Below are 17,126 nucleotides of genomic sequence, written 5' to 3' on the forward strand. Positions count from 1 at the left end.
AGATGATTCATCATGGTATATATCGACAGACATGTTAACAGACCGAACAGTGGAGAATTCCGAGCGACGGCCAAACTATTCAACTCCCGGGTCTGTCAAACGTAATCCATTTCCACGTGTCCCAGATTCTGCATTATTACACTCATACACCCGCCGATGGTGGCGCCCCGACAATGTACAGTACACATGGACGCTCCTAGCAAACTCTGACAGCGAGCTGCCAAAGACCTCTCACACAGTGGCTTCCGGCTCGCGGGGTGGTGTCGCGTCCTGCTCGTGGTGCGTCGTCGCCACCTGATCGTCGCCGTCAATGTTCTGCGCCTTGGGTTCGTTGCCGAGTCCGTCTCCCTGATCGGCGATGCTCTGGCGGTGGACCCATGTTTCCTTCGGGCGCCACTTGGTCGACTTCCGAGCCGAGCTCTCCTCCGTGTACATGAGGTCAATCTCTTCGAGGGTGAGGCCCTTGGTCTCGTAGATGTAGAACCAGACAAAGGCGATGCAGATGAAGCAGCAACCGAACCAGATGAAGAAGATCTTGGACTGCAGGTTGGCGTAGCCGTCGCCATAGTTGACGAGATAGGGGGTCGAGTAGGCGATGGCCCAGTTGAAGAGCCAGTTGGTTGCCGTCGTGATGCTCAGCGATTTGGCACGGACCTTGAGCGGGAAGATCTCGCCGGTGACGACCCAAGCGAGCGGCCCCCAGGTGGAGGCGAAGAAGAAGATGAAGATGCAGGAGAAGGCGACTGCCGCCTTTTGACCGGCGAGGTTGGTGACATAGACGACGCCATCGTCCGTCTGACCAGAAGACAGGGTACCGGTCATGGCTACGATGAACTGGGAGATGCACATGCCGACGGCGCCCCAGAGGAGCAAAGGCCGGCGGCCCCACTTATCGATGGCGTAGAGGCCCGGGATGGTGGAGACGACGTTGATGGACGAGGTGATCATCTGGATGACGAAGCCGCTGGAGACGCCCGAGTTCTGGAAGTACTTGGTGCCGTAGTAGAAGATGAAGTTGATGCCGGTGAGCTGCTGGAGGGCCTGGAGGGCCATGCCGGTGAACTGACGCTTCAGAATCGGGGGCTTGAAGCACTTGATGTAGGAGGCCGAACCGATGCTCATCTCGTAGTCGTGGTTCGTCTTGACCTCGTCCAGTTCGGAGAGGATGACAGGATGGTCGGGGGGGAGTCGGCGAATGACGCCGAGGGATTTGGCAGCCTTGTCCATCTTGCCGCGGCGGACAAGGTATCGGGGTGTCTCGGGGAGGAAGATCATGCCGATGAAGAGGATAAGGGACCAGGCGAACTGGATGGCGATGGGGATGCGGTAGCAGCCCGTGTCATTCCGGTCGGAGGTGGCATTGTTGACGACGGCGGCGAGGAGCAGGCCAATGGTGATGGCGAGCTGGTACGCACCGACGATGGCACCTCGAATCCACTTGGGGGCCGTTTCGGACTGATAGAGGGGGACTGGGTGCGAATGCGTAAGTCGTTGTTGGCGGTTGGGCTCTAGGACCAGGCAAGGAGATGGATGCAGAGTTCACTTACTCAAAGCCGATATCAGGCCGACGCCGAGACCGGCGAAGAAGCGACCGGCGAGGAACAGGGGAATGTCGGTGGCAGCAGTCTGGAGGACGACTCCGAGGTTGAAGACCCAGGTTGACGCCATCAAAGCTGGGCGACGGCCGATGTAGTCACCCATGAAGGGGGAAAACAGGGCGCCGAAGAAGGTGCCGGCCGAGAGGATGGAGACGATGGCGGATTCCTGGCTCGTCGTCACGTCGAGATGGCCTTGGGGGTTGACATAGCCGGTACTGAAGGTGTCCTGCCAGTAGGGCATGGCGAGGATGCCGCTGATGGTACCGGTGTCATATCTGCCGAGCGTGTCAGCGCGCGGTCGAGAAAGGGGCGAACTCTGGGCGGCACGGAGCACGGCCGTGGCGTTTCGTACCCAAACAAGATACCACCGAAGGCGACGAAGAAACCGATGACGATGCCGGGCCACGATTTCCCAGCCTCGCCCTCGGCCTCGGCATTGGCGGCGAGAGGCTTGGGTTCCTTCGGCGCCTTTTTGCAGCACCCATTCGTGTGGGCACTGTTGCAGCACCCCTTCTTGTAGGCGGGGAACTTCATGATGGCGGTGAAGCTGCGATGCTAGCCGGTGGGCGGTTTGGTTTTTGCCACTTGCTTGCGGTGTCCCGCTCGGTCAACTGAGGGATTCGTGTGCTGGCAAAGCTGGCAAAGCAAGGCGACCTTGGCGTTCTCGAATGCTTCTCAGCAGCGGCAAGGTGTGAATGCGCGTGTACGTGTGCGTTTGCGTGTACATGTACAGGTACGTGCGACGAGGACACGATCGTTTCGATGGCGACGGACGCGGGCGGTCATTTAATGGGCCGGGCTGGTGGAGGCTGCCGATGGTTGCAGTGCCCGGGAGAGAGCACCGAGCGATGAGGATATATAAAGGATGGCAGGCAGGGAAGGGGATAACGAGAGCAACGGTTGGCCTAGCCGTCCGAGTACCCGAGGCCGATGCAGAAGGACGGTGGGTACGCTCTGGTGGCGCCTCGGTGGACGTGGGCGACTCCTCACACCTCGAGCGGCGAGCACCTGTTGCCCTTGGCCTAGGCCACGATCTGCAACCGCCAAGGGGATGGAGATGGTGTTGCGTGCACCCTTTGTCGTCCACTAGAGGCCATTGCGGCGTCCCGAAGCGGCAGTGTCAACGGCGGCGGTGACGTCGTACGAGGAATATGGGTGATGGCATGGATCATGGTGTGCAGGTGCTCATTGGACGGAGGGTGCAGTGGTGTCTAGTCAAGGTTCAGGAAGGCACGCCCCCCTGGGTGGTTTCCCTGGTTTGCCATCTCTTTCCCTGGGGCCTTCCTTGGTCGCTTCCGCCGTCCCACTTCCCACTAGCGTAGGAATCCTAGAGCTGGAAGTGGAAGGGACGACGGAGATTTTGTGCGTTGAGAGGTCGGAGCGGGCAGGTGCGTACGGAGGCAATCTCACAGAGGAGGAAGGAAGGAAGGAAGGAAGGACGGACAGAGGTTCCTTTTATTCCTGAGCAACCAACGACTGGTCTTTGCCGCGATACGTTGATTCGGGCTTCATGGCAATAATATGTGCTTGACATCTACACGCATGTACCTGCAAAGCAGGCGTCTTGAGGGCACAAGCTGTGTAAGTAAAACTAGCGGGACTTGCATGTACGCTTACGTCTGCCGCTAAGTGACGCAGCAACGCGCTTGTTTACCCAGCAGGCCATTTCCCAATTCGGCATCAAGCTTGGTCACGATGCACGACGCTGGCGACTCGGACCGACCTGTAAATGCATCCCGCAGGTTGCGATGCAAGCGGCCTTGCACCGGTAACTAGTGCTGTCCAACCGTCCGCCATTCTTGCCCGAGTGTGCCAGTGCCCGCAACTCGGAGCAGGTAAGACGACCGACCGTGTTGCCGGTCCATGGACTGCTCGCTCGGAGTCATGACATGGCACCGCCACCCACGAACATGACCAAATTCGCCTCATTGCCGGCGCATGATCTGGTATACGTGTACGGACTGTATTGGGAAGGACGGAGTCTTGTTGCGCCTTGTCTCGACGAACCTTGTTCTCCCCTTCTTCCCTTTGCTTTCTTTGCTTCTTCCAAATCCCCCAGAATCGACAAGTGCCTTGCGCGGGCGAGGACGTTCGTCCAGCGTCGGGCGTCCAGCGAACCAGCGAGTGAGCCAGTGATGGGCGGCAGAACCAATGCGCCATCAGTCCCTGGCACCCACCTACCTAGTACCGTTACTACACTTGGACGACGGCTGGCCAATGACGAGGCAAAGCTTCTCCTCCGTCCGACGTTTGAAGGCGCTGGCAGCTATTTGGGTTTACGCCTCTCCTTCAGTCTCTCACCTTCTTCCCCGCGCTCCTCGCGACAGCACCGTACGGTTTTGGCCCTTGCGCATTTTACACTTGCTACTAAGTAAGTATTCGTACCGTCAGTGGGTAATGGTTAGCGGCGAGGATGGTATTGCCCGTATTACCGTATGCAAGGAGAATAGCGACGGTTCCCCACAATCTTGGCAGGCCTGCTAGCGGCCGCCTCGCGGTGTGGGGTGTCACCGCTGCCACCCACGCCCGATCCCCGGTACAGCAACATCGGTGGCGCCGTAACGGCGACTCGCAGCGAGTCCGCCGCGGGGATTGACGTCCGTCGCATCGTCAACGTCATGGCGAGACACGGGAGTTGCGAGGCGACGTGAGGCCACACTTGGAATAATTGCCTCCCCTTTTCCCTCGTCATGCGCGGGCCGTCGTCCGGGCCGACACGCACCGGAAATGCGCTGAGCGACGCCGAGGCGATGGAAATGCAGGGATGTGCAGGCGTGTGCAGGTACAATGGGAATACGCAGCGCCATGCAGGAATATGCAGGAATATACGGAGTACAGGCATACACAGGCATGGCCTGCCAGCAGGATCCTGAACGCCGGAACGCTGCCCTTCCTATTCACATCCCTGCTTGCCTGCCGTCCTGCGCGAAGCACGTATGCGATTTCGTCCAGCTCGATCTATGCCGTCACTGGTGCTATCCGTCAGCGCAATCAAACCGCATCCATGATGCGTCAACGGTATTCCCGAGAGCTCGAACTGGCTAGTTTCATTCTTGGATCATCATATCGACGGTAGTTGGTTGTTGAAACCTCGTGGTCTTGTCCCAAAAGATCAACCTTGGCTGGCTGGACAAATCAAGCCATGACGGACTTCGTATAGCGGCGCACGAAAATCAGGTCAGCCGATCATTCGTTTCGTTCGCGCTAGAACACGACAGCTCAGTGTACGTGCCACATACCTGTAACGACGGAATACTCCTTCCGCCAGCCACACCATCCCATCAGATTACTTTACGCCATTCGTTACTCGCGTACTCCGTTTACTCGTACGTATTTGTAGTTTGGCGTTTTCGGTCGCATCACGTGATGACTTCTCGACTACAGCAGGTGGTGTCGTGAATTGTTGGTATCTTCTGTGTTTGTAATTAAGAACGGATACCTACCTGTAAAATAGCTGGCCTGTACTGTACTCCGTACTCCGTAATTACTCCGTATTTAAACATACTCTGTACATCACCGTGTACCTCTCGTCACTCCATATCGGCAGGTATAGCGTAGCAGTGTTGCTCCATAACATGTACTTTACTTTTCCGTGCACAATCACAACCGACTCTAAGTACTGTCAGCGAAAGTACTCCGTATCCAAAGTAGCCAAAGTACCAAAGACACTACTACAGTATACGGAGTACAAGCAAGTCATTAAGCCCAGTCAGTGCTCTTCTGGTTCAGTGCTCTTCTGGTTCCCCTCCTACTACAATGCTGGGCGTTGGTTTCGTTTCAGAATGTGCGTACTGTAGAGAAAAAAAGAAAGAGAAGCCAATTCGCATCTGCTCGAGCTGTCATCCGAAATTACCATTCGCAAACAGCGGGTCAGATCCTGATTCTCGGGTGCTGGTAACGTTCAAGCGGCGGCGATTGCGCGACGATGGGCTGTGCACGCTGCTATCCCTGCGAATTTTTACAGAATACGGAGTACTCCGTACAGGGACCAACAGTTAATAGTATTGCTTAGTACTCCGTACTAAGGTTACATACATGTACACTCACTGCAGTATCTTACTTACAGCATACTCCGTAGGTGTACTGTAATCGTCAGGACCGTAGGCGCCTCCTAGTATTCACTAACAACGTACGACAGCCAGTGCAAGTGGATAGCAACCTATAGCACTAACACCAGCCTACCACCAACCGTGCTTGGGTACATCGAACCTGACGTCGCGTGCAAGCCAACTATAGGTAGCACATGGCCATGCCAACCTACCCGCCAGTTAGTGCTTACTGTCAACGGATCCGTTGGCCGTGGCATTTTGCCGACATGGCCAAGCTTGCTCGCTCACCGACGCGTGCAACGCGAGCCATGCATCGTCGAACCGAACCTCTGCCAACCCTCTCGAGGCGAAGCAGCCATGTCTGCCGCGACGGGGCCGGGGAGGATATTTCCCTTGGCCACCTTCATTTCCGACCTGCCGCACCATCTCCTCCCCCGGCGGACCGACCTGCCGCCTCGGGTGGGGTCCTCCTCGACGGCGACGCATCGGCTCCTCATCGTCGGTGACGTCCATGGCATGAAAAGGTCGCTCGTCGCGCTGCTCGACAAGGCTGGCTTCGACAGGTCCAAGGGCGACCATCTCGTGCTGGTCGGTGACGTCGTGAACAAGGGCCCCGACAGCGCCGCCGTCGTCGACCTCGCCATCAAGCTGGGTGCGAGCGCCGTCAGGGGCAACCACGACGACGCCGTCCTCCGCGCCGCCGCCGAGCTCAAGGCCGGGAGCGATACCGTGAGTCACGGCGAAGAGACGCGGAAGACGGCGGCCGCGCTCTCGACCTCGCAGCTCGATTGGCTCGCCTCCCTGCCGCTGATGTTGCGCATCCAGCTGCCGCCGCGACCACGATGCTCCCTCGGCAACGTCGTCGTCGTTCACGCAGGTCTCGTGCCCGGCACTCCGCTCGAGGAGCAGGACGCGTACGCCGTCATGCACATGCGCAGTCTCGTCGTCCTCAACGACACCCTATCGCCCGATGAAGCCGCTGGGGAGGAGGGCTGGGCCGTCGAGTGGGATCGTCGACAGCACGAGCTCGCGTCGGCGTCCCGCGAGGACGAGACGATGACCGTCATCTTTGGTCACGACGCGAAGCGCAGCCTACAGATGGGCAGGTACGCCATCGGCTTGGACTCGGCCTGTGTCTACGGCCATCGCCTGACCGGTTTGCTGCTCGAGCCGACGGAGTCGGGGCTTGAGCATCGCATCGTCCAGGTCGAAGCCGCCGACGAACAACCGCCGCCGCCGTCGCCTACCGTCGCCTCGGTGTAATGCTCCATTCCTAGGAGCAGCTTTGTATAAGGCAGGCTGGCGTCTGCGTTATTGTCTGCTTTCTTTTCTTCGATACTGGGTTGGACACGGAATATCAGCACATTCCTTGCATAACATCTACTTTACTTGGATATTCTCGTGGAAGGGGAGATGTTTGAAACCCTCTTCTTGTAAGAACGTGTCTCATCCAGTCGTCAGGACATGGAAAAAATCTATAATTCCTCCATGTCTTGGATGTCTTGGATGTTTTGGATGTCACGTTGGATAGTGACGTGCGGCTCCGTTGGTGTTGGCTCCATAGGCACGAATAGTACCTGGCAGCCGCTGCAGAATGTCGCCATGATTCATCCATCATTCCGACAGTACCAAGTTCATGAACATTGCTCCCCAGACAAATCTATTTCCGGCCATGTTCCAGCTTTTTCAGTGCCCCATTCTGGAGCATGACCTTGATCGCTGTAGAATGCAATGCAGATAAAAGCGGAATGAGGGGTGCAGATTCCCCGACGCTTAGCAGTCCATCGAGCAACGCAACGCTGCCGTCCTTCACTCACCGACACTAACCATCTCTCACCACTCTCACCGTCGCTCACCTTGGTTCACCCTGGCTCAACTTGGCTCACCTTGACTCGAATCCGCATCACAGCATCACCACTTGGGATTCAGAGTTTTGCACCACGATCAATCGCTGCTAGAAAGCACAGTATTCCCAACCGCCGTCCTTCCCCAGCCATCGCAGCAGTATGCACGACGACATTGACAAATCACTGCTGCACCGACTGCAAGCCCTACGCGGTGCCAGCGCAACGGTCGAGAAGCCTCCTTCGACCACGTGAGCCTTCCATTCTCGTTCTCTACTTGTCCCGACTATCAACTGCTTGCCTGTTCGTCAGGGCACTGACATGGACGAAACGCAAGGGCAACGGCGGGTCATGTGATTGAACGGGCCAAGACGCCGACGAGGGAGGAGACGCTCGCTGCCCGGCTCAAGTCCCTGCGCAACGGAGTCGAATCATCACCCATACAGGCAAAGGAATCGTCCAACGACGGACTAGAAGCCTGCGCCGAGAAGGCGACGGTCCAATCGCCAAGCAGGTTACGCGCCGCCGAGGGGACCTCCGTGGTCGAGGACGACGTCGACGGCGTCTTCGAGACGGACGACAGGACACTCGAGCAGTTGCTAGCGGACGTCGATGCCGTCGAGGAGCCATCTTCCATCGCCCACGAGCCTAGGGATGAAGAGGTTAAGGCTCTGCTGCGACGGCTGCGCGACGACGATAAAGGACCAAAAGGTGTGCACGACTCGGATGACTCGGACGGCGAGAAGATGGCAACTGAGGTGCATGATATCATCGCCCGCTTCCGCGACGAGATCGACCTCGACCCGATGAGTCGACAAGACGACCTAGAATCCCCTTTGGAACGAAATCACAGTCACCGGGAGGCAACCGGCACCGAAGACGACGAGCTGGACGAAGGAATGGACCTCCCCACTCTGCCCTCCAATCTTGACGTCCTCCCTTCCGGTACCATCCCTAACTCCACGCCCACAACCGATGTCGTCGCCGCCGCCTCCTCCGTATACGCATCCTCGCCGGCACCCAGCACCGCCCTCGAAGACCTGACCGCCCGCATGGCCGCCCTCCGCGCCCCCTCTCCCGCCCTCCGCCTCCCCACCGTCCCGTCCGGTCAGCCGACGCCTGCGGGCGAGCCCGTTCGCCGCCTCACGAGCACGACCGACTACACCGACGACGACGTCGACTCTTGGTGCACCGTCTGCCTCGAGGACGCCGCTCTGCGCTGCCTCGGCTGCGAGGACGACCCCTACTGCGTCCGCTGCTGGCGCGAGATGCATCAAGGTTCGGCCGCTGCCTTTGATGACCAGGCGCACAAGGCAGTGCAGTTTACGAAAAATCGGAAGGCGAAGGAGCCCAAGCTGGCGCTGGGCGCCGTGTAGAGCAGGTCCATCTTCATGCAAGCCGTGCTTTCATTATGAACTCGACAATGTTGGAGACGTGTGAACCATGACCTCATCCGACCTGACCCGACCCGACCTGTCCTGCCCTGCCCTGTGCCTCGAGCCCTGAACCGTTTCCCTTTGCCCCCCGTTTCCCGTTCCCCAAACTCCAAGCACGAAGAAGAAGAAGAAGAAAAGCATGGCAAAACCGTTGTTGCCGATGGCATACGTGCCCCGGATGTCCACCTTTCAAGATGGCTGAACAGGAAAATAGGGCGAAACCCAAACAGCGACGGGAGCTATGTCCGCGATGAGCCCCCAATCCGTCGCATGTCCTTTCTCGGCGCCTTCCCTCGCACGTCCTCCCACGTCGCACCAAATCGTCGACCGGTGGAAGCCAGCAGGCTCTCCTCCTCGTCGGCTTCGGCGTCCTCGTCCATGTCGCCGACGCTCGCCTTGGGTGCGCGAACGATGGCGGCGACGAGGACGACGAGGAAGACGGCGAGAAAGGCAAACTGGGCCCAAAAGTCGACGATGCCAAAAAAGGGCCAGGTGATGGCGATGCGGTTGAGAAAGGTCGACATGACCGACGGCGTGCAGACCTCCCGCGCGTGCTCGTAGTCGAGCACCTCGGAGCAGGGCCGGATCATGTCCGAGCCGGGCTCGCACACGGGCTGCTCGCCAACCTGCGCCGGCCTGTTGGTGCAAAAGGTCTGGGTGCCGTAGATGGAGTACTGGGGCGCGACGAGCATGGCGACGGCGTAGTTGACGGCGAGGATGACGAGCGCCATCATGACGGTCGCGATGAGCAGCGCCTGCGGGGCCGTGCGTCCTCGCCTGATCTGGAAGAGGCGGATCCAGAGGAAGCGGATGCCGACGGTGGCGATGCCCGAGATGGAGCTGCTGAAGAGGAAGAGGACGAGCAGGGCCATCAGGAGATAGTCGACGGGGAACACCCTGGCCGTCTGGACAAAGATCCAGTTCATCGGCTGGAAGAGGTGGACGTGGCCGAGGATGTAACCGCACCGCTGCTTGCAAACCGAGTTGAGCGCCTTGTCGATGCCCGTCATGAGCATCGACGCCCAGAGGAGGCCGGCGAGCAGGAGGAGCAGGGTGCCGCCGAGCATCTTGACGGGGCGGACGAGGGCGCAGAGGCGAAGCCAGGCCTGGAAGACGCCGCTCCTGCCGTCGCCCTGGGCCTCGGCGGCGAGCCGCGCGCGACGGACGAGCGTCTGCTCCTCCCGGACGAGCGCGTCGAGCTCGCGCCTGTCCTTGCGCGGCATGCCCACGTCGCGGCCGGCGTTGCGCAGCTCGAGCTGGCGCTGCCGCTCGCGGTTCTGCTCGAGCTGCGTCGCCGTCGTCGCCGAGAGACGCGGCGCCGAGATGGCCGGCGCCGACCGGATGAAGGAGATGGGCATGAGGGCGAGGCCGGCGCCCGTGTAGACGACGTAGAGCAGGATGCCGAGGGTGACGAGCAGGCCGAGGGAAAATGTGAGGGCCTTCTCGCCGTGATTCTGCGCCACCAGCCCCTTGAAGTAGTCGAGGTTCCAGTGCGCCGAGGTGTCATCGCCGGCGGCCGGGATGAGGAAGCCGACGAGGAAGAGGACGACGACGAGGGCGACGAAGAAGAGCGTGTACTTGGCCGAGGCCAGGAACCGGCTCGTCCACGTCCTGCCCTCGACCTCGACCTCGACCTCGTCGTACTCTTCGTACCAAAAGTAGGCAAAGGGGATGACGACGAGGCATAGCAGCGCGTCGACGCTGTAGAGCGAGTAGTAGACCACCTGGAGCCGCCGCAGCATCGACCCTACCCTCTCCGGCGTCGCCCATGGCTTCTTGGCCCCGACCGACGGCGACGCCGTCGCGGAAACGAGGGCGATGTCGACGGGGAGGAGGAGGACGGTGGCGAGGAGGGCCGTGAGCGAGACGATGGCGACGATGCTGACGACGGCCGACCGATCTCGGGGCGTCTGCCACGTAAACGCCGTGATGGTGGCCGCGAGCAGGCAGAAGCCGACGGCGATGGCGTAGGTGACCCAGATGAGACTGGCTTGCACGAGGCCTGCGTCGGCCATGGTGTACGAGATGGCCAACCTCTCGAGCGCGTTTCCTTTGTTTCTCTCCCGCGTCTTGGGGAAACGAACTTGCTGTCGTGGAGGAAAGAGGAAGAAGAAGGGAATGATGGAGCGTTGGAAGGCAGGGACTTTGGCCTGGAAGCCGCTGGAAATCAATGCGCATACCAGTTGATGACGACATGCGTCGGTGGTAGGTACCCGGTACAAGTCGTCCAGGTATTTACGGTGTACTTAGCTAGCTGTACTTGCAGTAGGTGTGCCTGTAAGTACTGATGCAGCAGTGGTACCGACCCCCTGGGCTTGGCCGTCGCTTGGCATCCAATGTCTCTGTCGACATTGTCAAGCTGACGGCTGCAATGTGTCGCAAATAACTCGCAGAATGTGCGCCGGCACGACTCATAAAGCCAAATGGCAAACGAGCCGGTCATTCTCATCCGCATGCATACGATGCAGCATACGTGTAGCACTCTGCTCCCCCTCTCGACGCTCTCGTCCGTTCGGCCTCTACTCAAAAGTAGTACCTAGATAGATGTTAGTGGCCACTATCTATGCCGTATCTATCTATACATGTCCATGTGAGCACACTTACTAGTCGTGGCTGGTACCAATTGCTAGCGAACAGGACGATGTACTACCGCGCAGTTCTGCGCACTACTGTTCTGTACATACGTGCCGTACAAGTACATGTACCACAAGTACACTGTACCGCCCTGCACCGAGAGCCCGAGTCCACTGTAGGTGTAATTATGGTCCTCTGAGTGCTTGTCGCCCACATGCAGTCAGTACGAATAACATCTTGCTACCGTTGGTTGCAATGAGCAATAATGCATCTGGTACATCCAAGCATGGCCGACACATGCAACCAAGTCATGTTTCGTCGGGCATTTGTACGTGGATACGGTCCCGTCTCCATCGGATGGCCAAATGCCCTGCCTTGTTGTGCTGCTGAAACCCGCTGTATTTTAGGTCGCCACCACCCGCCGGGACCTATCCGCTACAGATCGGCCGCTAAAAAGCAACGAAGCGGCCAACAGTGCGTAAGCTTTGCCAAGTACAGCAGGCGTTGGTCGCCTCGCTCGGAGCGGCAGTTGTGTTGATCCGTGACAAGCTCCCAAAACATCGTTCAACTTCAGGCCGCAGCTCTCGTCGGTGAAGCTCGACTGCGGCCTTCCTCCCGATCAATTCATTCGACGCGCGGGCACGAAATAATGGTCTTGCAGATATGCAGGTGTACTCCGAGCTCACGGCTCCCTCAGCCGTCACCCATTCCCTGAGCCTCTCTCTCACCTCGGCCACGTCCAACGACCTTGTCGTCGCCAAAGGCTCGCTGCTCCAAATCTTCACCACAAAGTCCATTTCCGCCGAGCTCGATCCCCAGAACCATCACCAGGAGGAAGCGTCGAATGCCGAGGCAAAGTTCGACGGCCGCGCCAACGACGACGATGGCCTCGAATCCTCCTTTCTCGGCGGCGAGGCCCTCCTCGTCCGAACCGACCGCTCCTCCAACACGAAGCTCGTCCTCGTCGCCGAGATGCCGCTCGCCGGCACCGTCATTGGCCTCGCCAGGATCAAGGTGGCCAGCACCGCCTCGGGCGGCGACGCCTTGCTTCTCGCCTACAAGGCCGCCAAGATGTCCTTGACCGAGTGGGACCCGCAGCGGAGGACGCTCGAGACGACGTCGATACACTACTACGAAAAGGACGAGCTGTCCGGTGCCCCCTGGGAGCTTTCCTTTGGGGAGTACGTCAACTTCCTCGAGGTCGACCCCGGAAGCAGGTGCGCCGCCTTCAAGTTCGGCACCCGAAATCTGGCCATCCTGCCCTTTGCCCAGGCCGAGGAAGACCTGGACCTCGACGTTTGGGACGAGGACCTCGACGGGCCGCGACCGGCCAAGGAGCTGTCGCCGGCCGTCAAGGTGGATGCCGAGAAGCAGTACACGCCCTCCTTCGTCCTGCGTCTGCCCCTTCTCGACCCGACCCTGCTCCACCCCGTCCACCTCGCCTTCCTGCACGAGTATCGCGAGCCGACGTTTGGCATACTGTCCTCGAGCCAGCCTACGTCCGCCGCCATCGGTTCCAAGGATCATCTCTCGTACAAGGTCTTTACCCTGGACCTGAAGCAGAGAGCCTCCACCACCATCTTGTCCGTCACGGGACTCCCTCAGGACCTGTTCAAGGTCGTCCCTCTTCCCGCGCCCATGGGTGGTGCTCTGCTCGTCGGGCAGAATGAGCTGATTCACATCGATCAATCTGGCAAGTCAAACGGCGTGGCCGTCAACGACATAGCCAAGCAGATAACCTCCTTCAGCCTCGTCGACCAGTCCGATCTCAAGCTGCGCCTCGAGGGCTGCGCCGTGGAGCCTCTCGCCCTCGACGCCGGCGAACTGCTGCTGGTCACGAATGATGGTCGGCTCGGCATCGTGTGCTTTCGCATCGACGGCCGCACCGTTTCCGGCATCAGCGTCAAGCTCGTGGCCCCCGAGAACGGCGCCGGCCTTGTGAAGGGTTCTGTCTCGACCATCGCCCGCCTCGACAAGAATTCCTTCTTCTTGGGAAGCGAGACCGCCGATTCCATCGTCCTCGGCTGGACTAGGAGGCAGGGTCAGGAGAAGCGGAGGAAATCGAGGCTGCTCGATGCGGAGTTGGGCCTCGACATCGACGATCTGGACATTGACGAGGAGGACGACGACGATCTGTACGGCAACGACACCGAGGCTGCGAGGCCGTCGCAGACGAACGGATCGACGAGATTGGGCGACGTGGCCTTTCGCCTTTCGGACACCCTCCTCAGCGTAGCCCCCATCATTGATTTTACCAGCGGAAGCCCCGTGCTCCTCCCGGGCAGCGAGGAAGCGACACTGTCCGGGGGGGTGGCGGCCGACCTGCAGCTCGTCTGCGCCGTCGGCCGAGGCAAGGCAGGCTCCATCGCCGTTCTCAACCGCCAGATTCAACCAAAAGTCATCGGGCGCTTTGAATTTCCCGAGGCTCGTGGCTTCTGGGCTCTGTCTGTGAAGAAACCGATGCCTAAGTCCTTGGGAGCGCATCCCCCGGCGGGCGAAGAATACGACGGACCGGCACAGTACGACAAATACATGATTGTGGCCAAAGTTGACCTGGACGGCTATGAAACGTCGGATGTCTATGCCCTTACGGCGGCGGGGTTCGAGACGTTGAAGGACACTGAATTCGAGCCTGCCGCCGGCTTCACAGTCGAAGCCGGTACGATGGGCAGGCAGATGAGGATCATTCAGGTTCTCAAGTCGGAGATTCGATGCTATGACGGCGGTGCGTTCCCCCTCACCCTCCATCTCTCCTCTCTCTCTCGCTGACTCTTGACCGCGCAGACCTCGGGCTTGCTCAAATCCTCCCCATGTTGGACGAGGAGACCGGCGCGGAGCCGAGGGCGACGAGCGCGAGCATCGTGGATCCTTACCTCTTGCTGACGCGCGACGACGGCAGCGTCTTCATCGCGCAAATCGACAGCAGCAATGAGCTGGAAGAGGTGGAAAAGCCCGAGGGGCCGTTGCAGTCCACCAAATGGGTGGCAGGCTGCCTGTACGACGACACGGCCGGATCGTTCCGACCGTCCATCTGCGACAAGGGCGTAGCAGGGGCAGGCGCCATCATGATGTTCTTGCTCAACGCCTCCGGCGCCTTGCATGTAAGTGATGGGGAGAGCATCCACCTTGAGCGAGCCCTGACGCCGATAGATTTATTCGTTGCCGGACCTGTCCCGGCCTGTCTTCGTCGCCGAGTGCCTTACCTCGATCCCGCCCATTCTCTCTCCGGATTTTACGGCGAGGAGAGGTGCTAGCCGTGAGAGCGTCTCGGAGATACTGGTGGCCGACTTGGGTGATGCCGTGTCAAAGGCACCGCACCTGATTGTACGTCTGGATCCTTCCTTCACCGTCATCCGCGACAGGCAGCTGACGGCGTAGGTTCGCCACTCCACCGATGACTTAACGATATACGAGCCAGTCAGATATCCATCAGACGGCCAAGAGCCAGCCCTTTCCAACTCGCTGCTGTTCAAGAAATCAGCCAACGCAACCTTGGCACAGGGTCCGGAGGATACCTCGCAGGATGAGCATGCGGAACCGCCCCGGTTCGTACCTCTGCGGTCGTGCACAAACGTCGGCGGATACAGCACCGTCTTCCTCTCCGGTCCGTCGCCGAGCTTCGTGCTGAAGAGCAGCAAGAGCCTGCCCCGGGTCGTCCGACTGCAGGGGCAGGGCGTGCGCGGGATGAGCCCCTTCCACACGGAAGGCTGCGATAGGGGCTTCATCTACGCCGACTCGGCGGGCGTGGCAAGGGTGACGCAGCTGCCGGGCGCGACGAACCTCGCGGAGCTCGGCATCTCGGTCAAGAAGATTCCGTTGGAGGCCGACATTCGCAACATCGCCTACCACCATCCGACGGGCACCTACGTCGCCGCCTGCACGGTGCGGGAACCGATGGAGCTGCCGCGGGACGACGACTACCACAAGGAGTGGGCCAAGGAGACGATCAGCTTCCCGCCGACGGCGGCCCGCGGCGTCCTCAAGCTCATCAATCCGGTGTCGTGGACGGTTATTCACAGCCTCGAGCTCGAGCCGTGCGAGTCGATCGAGAGCATGAAGTCGCTCAACCTCGAGGTGTCGGAGGAGACCAAGGAGCGGCGGATGCTTGTCGCCGTCGGAACGGCGCTCTCCAAGGGCGAGGACCTGCCGACGCGAGGTCGCGTGCAAGTGTTTGACATCGTCACCGTCATTCCCGAGCCCGGGCGGCCGGAGACCAACCGGCGGCTGAAGCTCATCGCCAAGGAGGAGATTCCCCGAGGGGGCGTGACGTCAATCGCCGAGATCGGCACCCAGGGTCTCATGCTCGTAGCTCAGGGCCAAAAGTGCATGGTCCGCGGTCTCAAGGAGGACGGGTCGCTGCTGCCAGTGGCCTTCCTCGACCTCAACTGCCACGTCGCGAGCGCGCGGGAGCTGCCCGGGACCGGCCTCTGCCTCATCGCCGACTCCTTCAAGGGCCTGTGGTTCGCCGGGTACACGGAGGAGCCGTACACGTTCAAGGTGCTCGGCAAGAGCGGCGGCAAGCTGGCGCTCCTCGTGGCCGATTTCCTGCCCGACGGCGAGGACCTGTCGATGGTGGCGGTGGATGCGGACGGGGACATGCACATTCTCGAGTTCAACCCCGATCGTACGTCGAGCCGGAGCCCCAACGGCGGCCGCCTTTGAGGGAGCAAACTGCTAACGGCGGCCAGATCCCAAGAGCCTTCAGGGGCACCTCCTCCTGCACCGTACCTCCTTTTCCGTCACACCCAACGCGCCGACGTCGATGGCGCTCCTCCCGCGGACGCTCCCGGCGAACCATGCGCAGAGGGCGCACCACAATCAGCAATCGTCGGCGGCGGAGCCGCACATGCTCCTCCTCGGTTCCCCGTCGGGCCAGTTTGCGGCGCTCACGCCGGTGCCGGAGTCGACGTACCGCCGGCTCCTGTCAGTCACGAACCAGCTCCTCCCGGCGCTCGCGCCTCACGGCGGGCTGCAGGCGAAGGCACACCGGATGGCGGACTCGAACGCGCGCAACGCGTCCATCGGCGTCGAGACGGCGGCGTCGTCGGGCAGGGCCGTCGTCGACGGTGCCGTGCTCGCGCGGTGGAACGAGCTGGGCGCGGCCAAGAGGAGCGAGGTGGCGAGCAAGGGGGGATACGAGAGCGCGGTCGACCTGCGGGCAGACTTGGAGATGGTGTTGGGTTGGAACGGCATGGCGTACTACTGAGGGTCGTCGTCGACCCGGCCCGCTTCCGTTCCGTCCGGGTCCTGTGGTGGATGTGGATGGGATAGGATGACGACCAACAGAAGCAAAAAGCCTAGCGAATGATGATTCTACGTGCATGCACGTACACTTGTCAGACTCATCCCTCCCCTTGCCTACGCGGCACACATTTGTACGGCACGTGTGCCGAAGCTGATGACAATTCCTTGCACCTTCACCGCATGTATTGCATTTAAAGCTTGTCAGGCCCGTCATTCCCTTCGCATACGCAGCACACTTTTGCAAGGTACGTGTGCCAATTAGCTGATCTGATTTACGTTCCTCGCACATGATCCGAAAGCTTCGCAAAAGGATATGGAGTCGTAACAATGTATTTATTCGCAGACAATTTGTCTTCTCTATCCCTGGATGTATAAAAGCAT

At 60.0% G+C, this 17,126-nt stretch overlaps 5 protein-coding genes across 5 annotated transcripts; 3 read left to right on the forward strand and 2 right to left on the reverse strand.

The window, feature by feature from the left end:
- Positions 1-231: 231 nt before the first annotated feature.
- On the reverse strand, positions 232-2,132 carry DCS_05169 (glucose transporter-like protein; the record flags this gene model as incomplete). Its single annotated transcript, XM_040802475.1, has 3 exons — positions 232-1,469; positions 1,548-1,873; positions 1,951-2,132. 3 exons carry the CDS (start codon positions 2,130-2,132, stop codon positions 232-234), a joined length of 1,746 nt encoding a protein of 581 aa, XP_040657508.1.
- Positions 2,133-6,004: 3,872 nt separating this feature from the next.
- On the forward strand, positions 6,005-6,910 carry DCS_05170 (Ser/Thr protein phosphatase family protein; the record flags this gene model as incomplete). The annotated part of the gene is made up of 1 exon (XM_040802476.1): positions 6,005-6,910. One exon carries the CDS (start codon positions 6,005-6,007, stop codon positions 6,908-6,910), a length of 906 nt encoding a protein of 301 aa, XP_040657509.1.
- Positions 6,911-7,812: 902 nt separating this feature from the next.
- DCS_05171 (uncharacterized protein) lies at positions 7,813-8,867 on the forward strand (the record flags this gene model as incomplete). The annotated part of the gene is made up of 2 exons (XM_040802477.1): positions 7,813-7,839; positions 7,938-8,867. 2 exons carry the CDS (start codon positions 7,813-7,815, stop codon positions 8,865-8,867), a joined length of 957 nt encoding a protein of 318 aa, XP_040657510.1.
- A 299-nt stretch (positions 8,868-9,166) lies between these two features.
- DCS_05172 (uncharacterized protein) lies at positions 9,167-10,942 on the reverse strand (the record flags this gene model as incomplete). The annotated part of the gene is made up of 1 exon (XM_040802478.1): positions 9,167-10,942. The coding sequence occupies one exon, from the start codon at positions 10,940-10,942 to the stop codon at positions 9,167-9,169; it is 1,776 nt and encodes a 591-aa protein (XP_040657511.1).
- A 1,222-nt stretch (positions 10,943-12,164) lies between these two features.
- Positions 12,165-16,707, forward strand: DCS_05173 (Cleavage factor two protein 1; the record flags this gene model as incomplete). Its single annotated transcript, XM_040802479.1, has 5 exons — positions 12,165-14,226; positions 14,286-14,602; positions 14,652-14,825; positions 14,880-16,125; positions 16,190-16,707. 5 exons carry the CDS (start codon positions 12,165-12,167, stop codon positions 16,705-16,707), a joined length of 4,317 nt encoding a protein of 1,438 aa, XP_040657512.1.
- Between the last annotated feature and the right edge of the window lie 419 nt (positions 16,708-17,126).

Source organism: Drechmeria coniospora, chromosome 02 (assembly GCF_001625195.1).
Source record: "Drechmeria coniospora strain ARSEF 6962 chromosome 02, whole genome shotgun sequence".
NCBI lineage: Eukaryota > Fungi > Ascomycota > Sordariomycetes > Hypocreales > Ophiocordycipitaceae > Drechmeria > Drechmeria coniospora.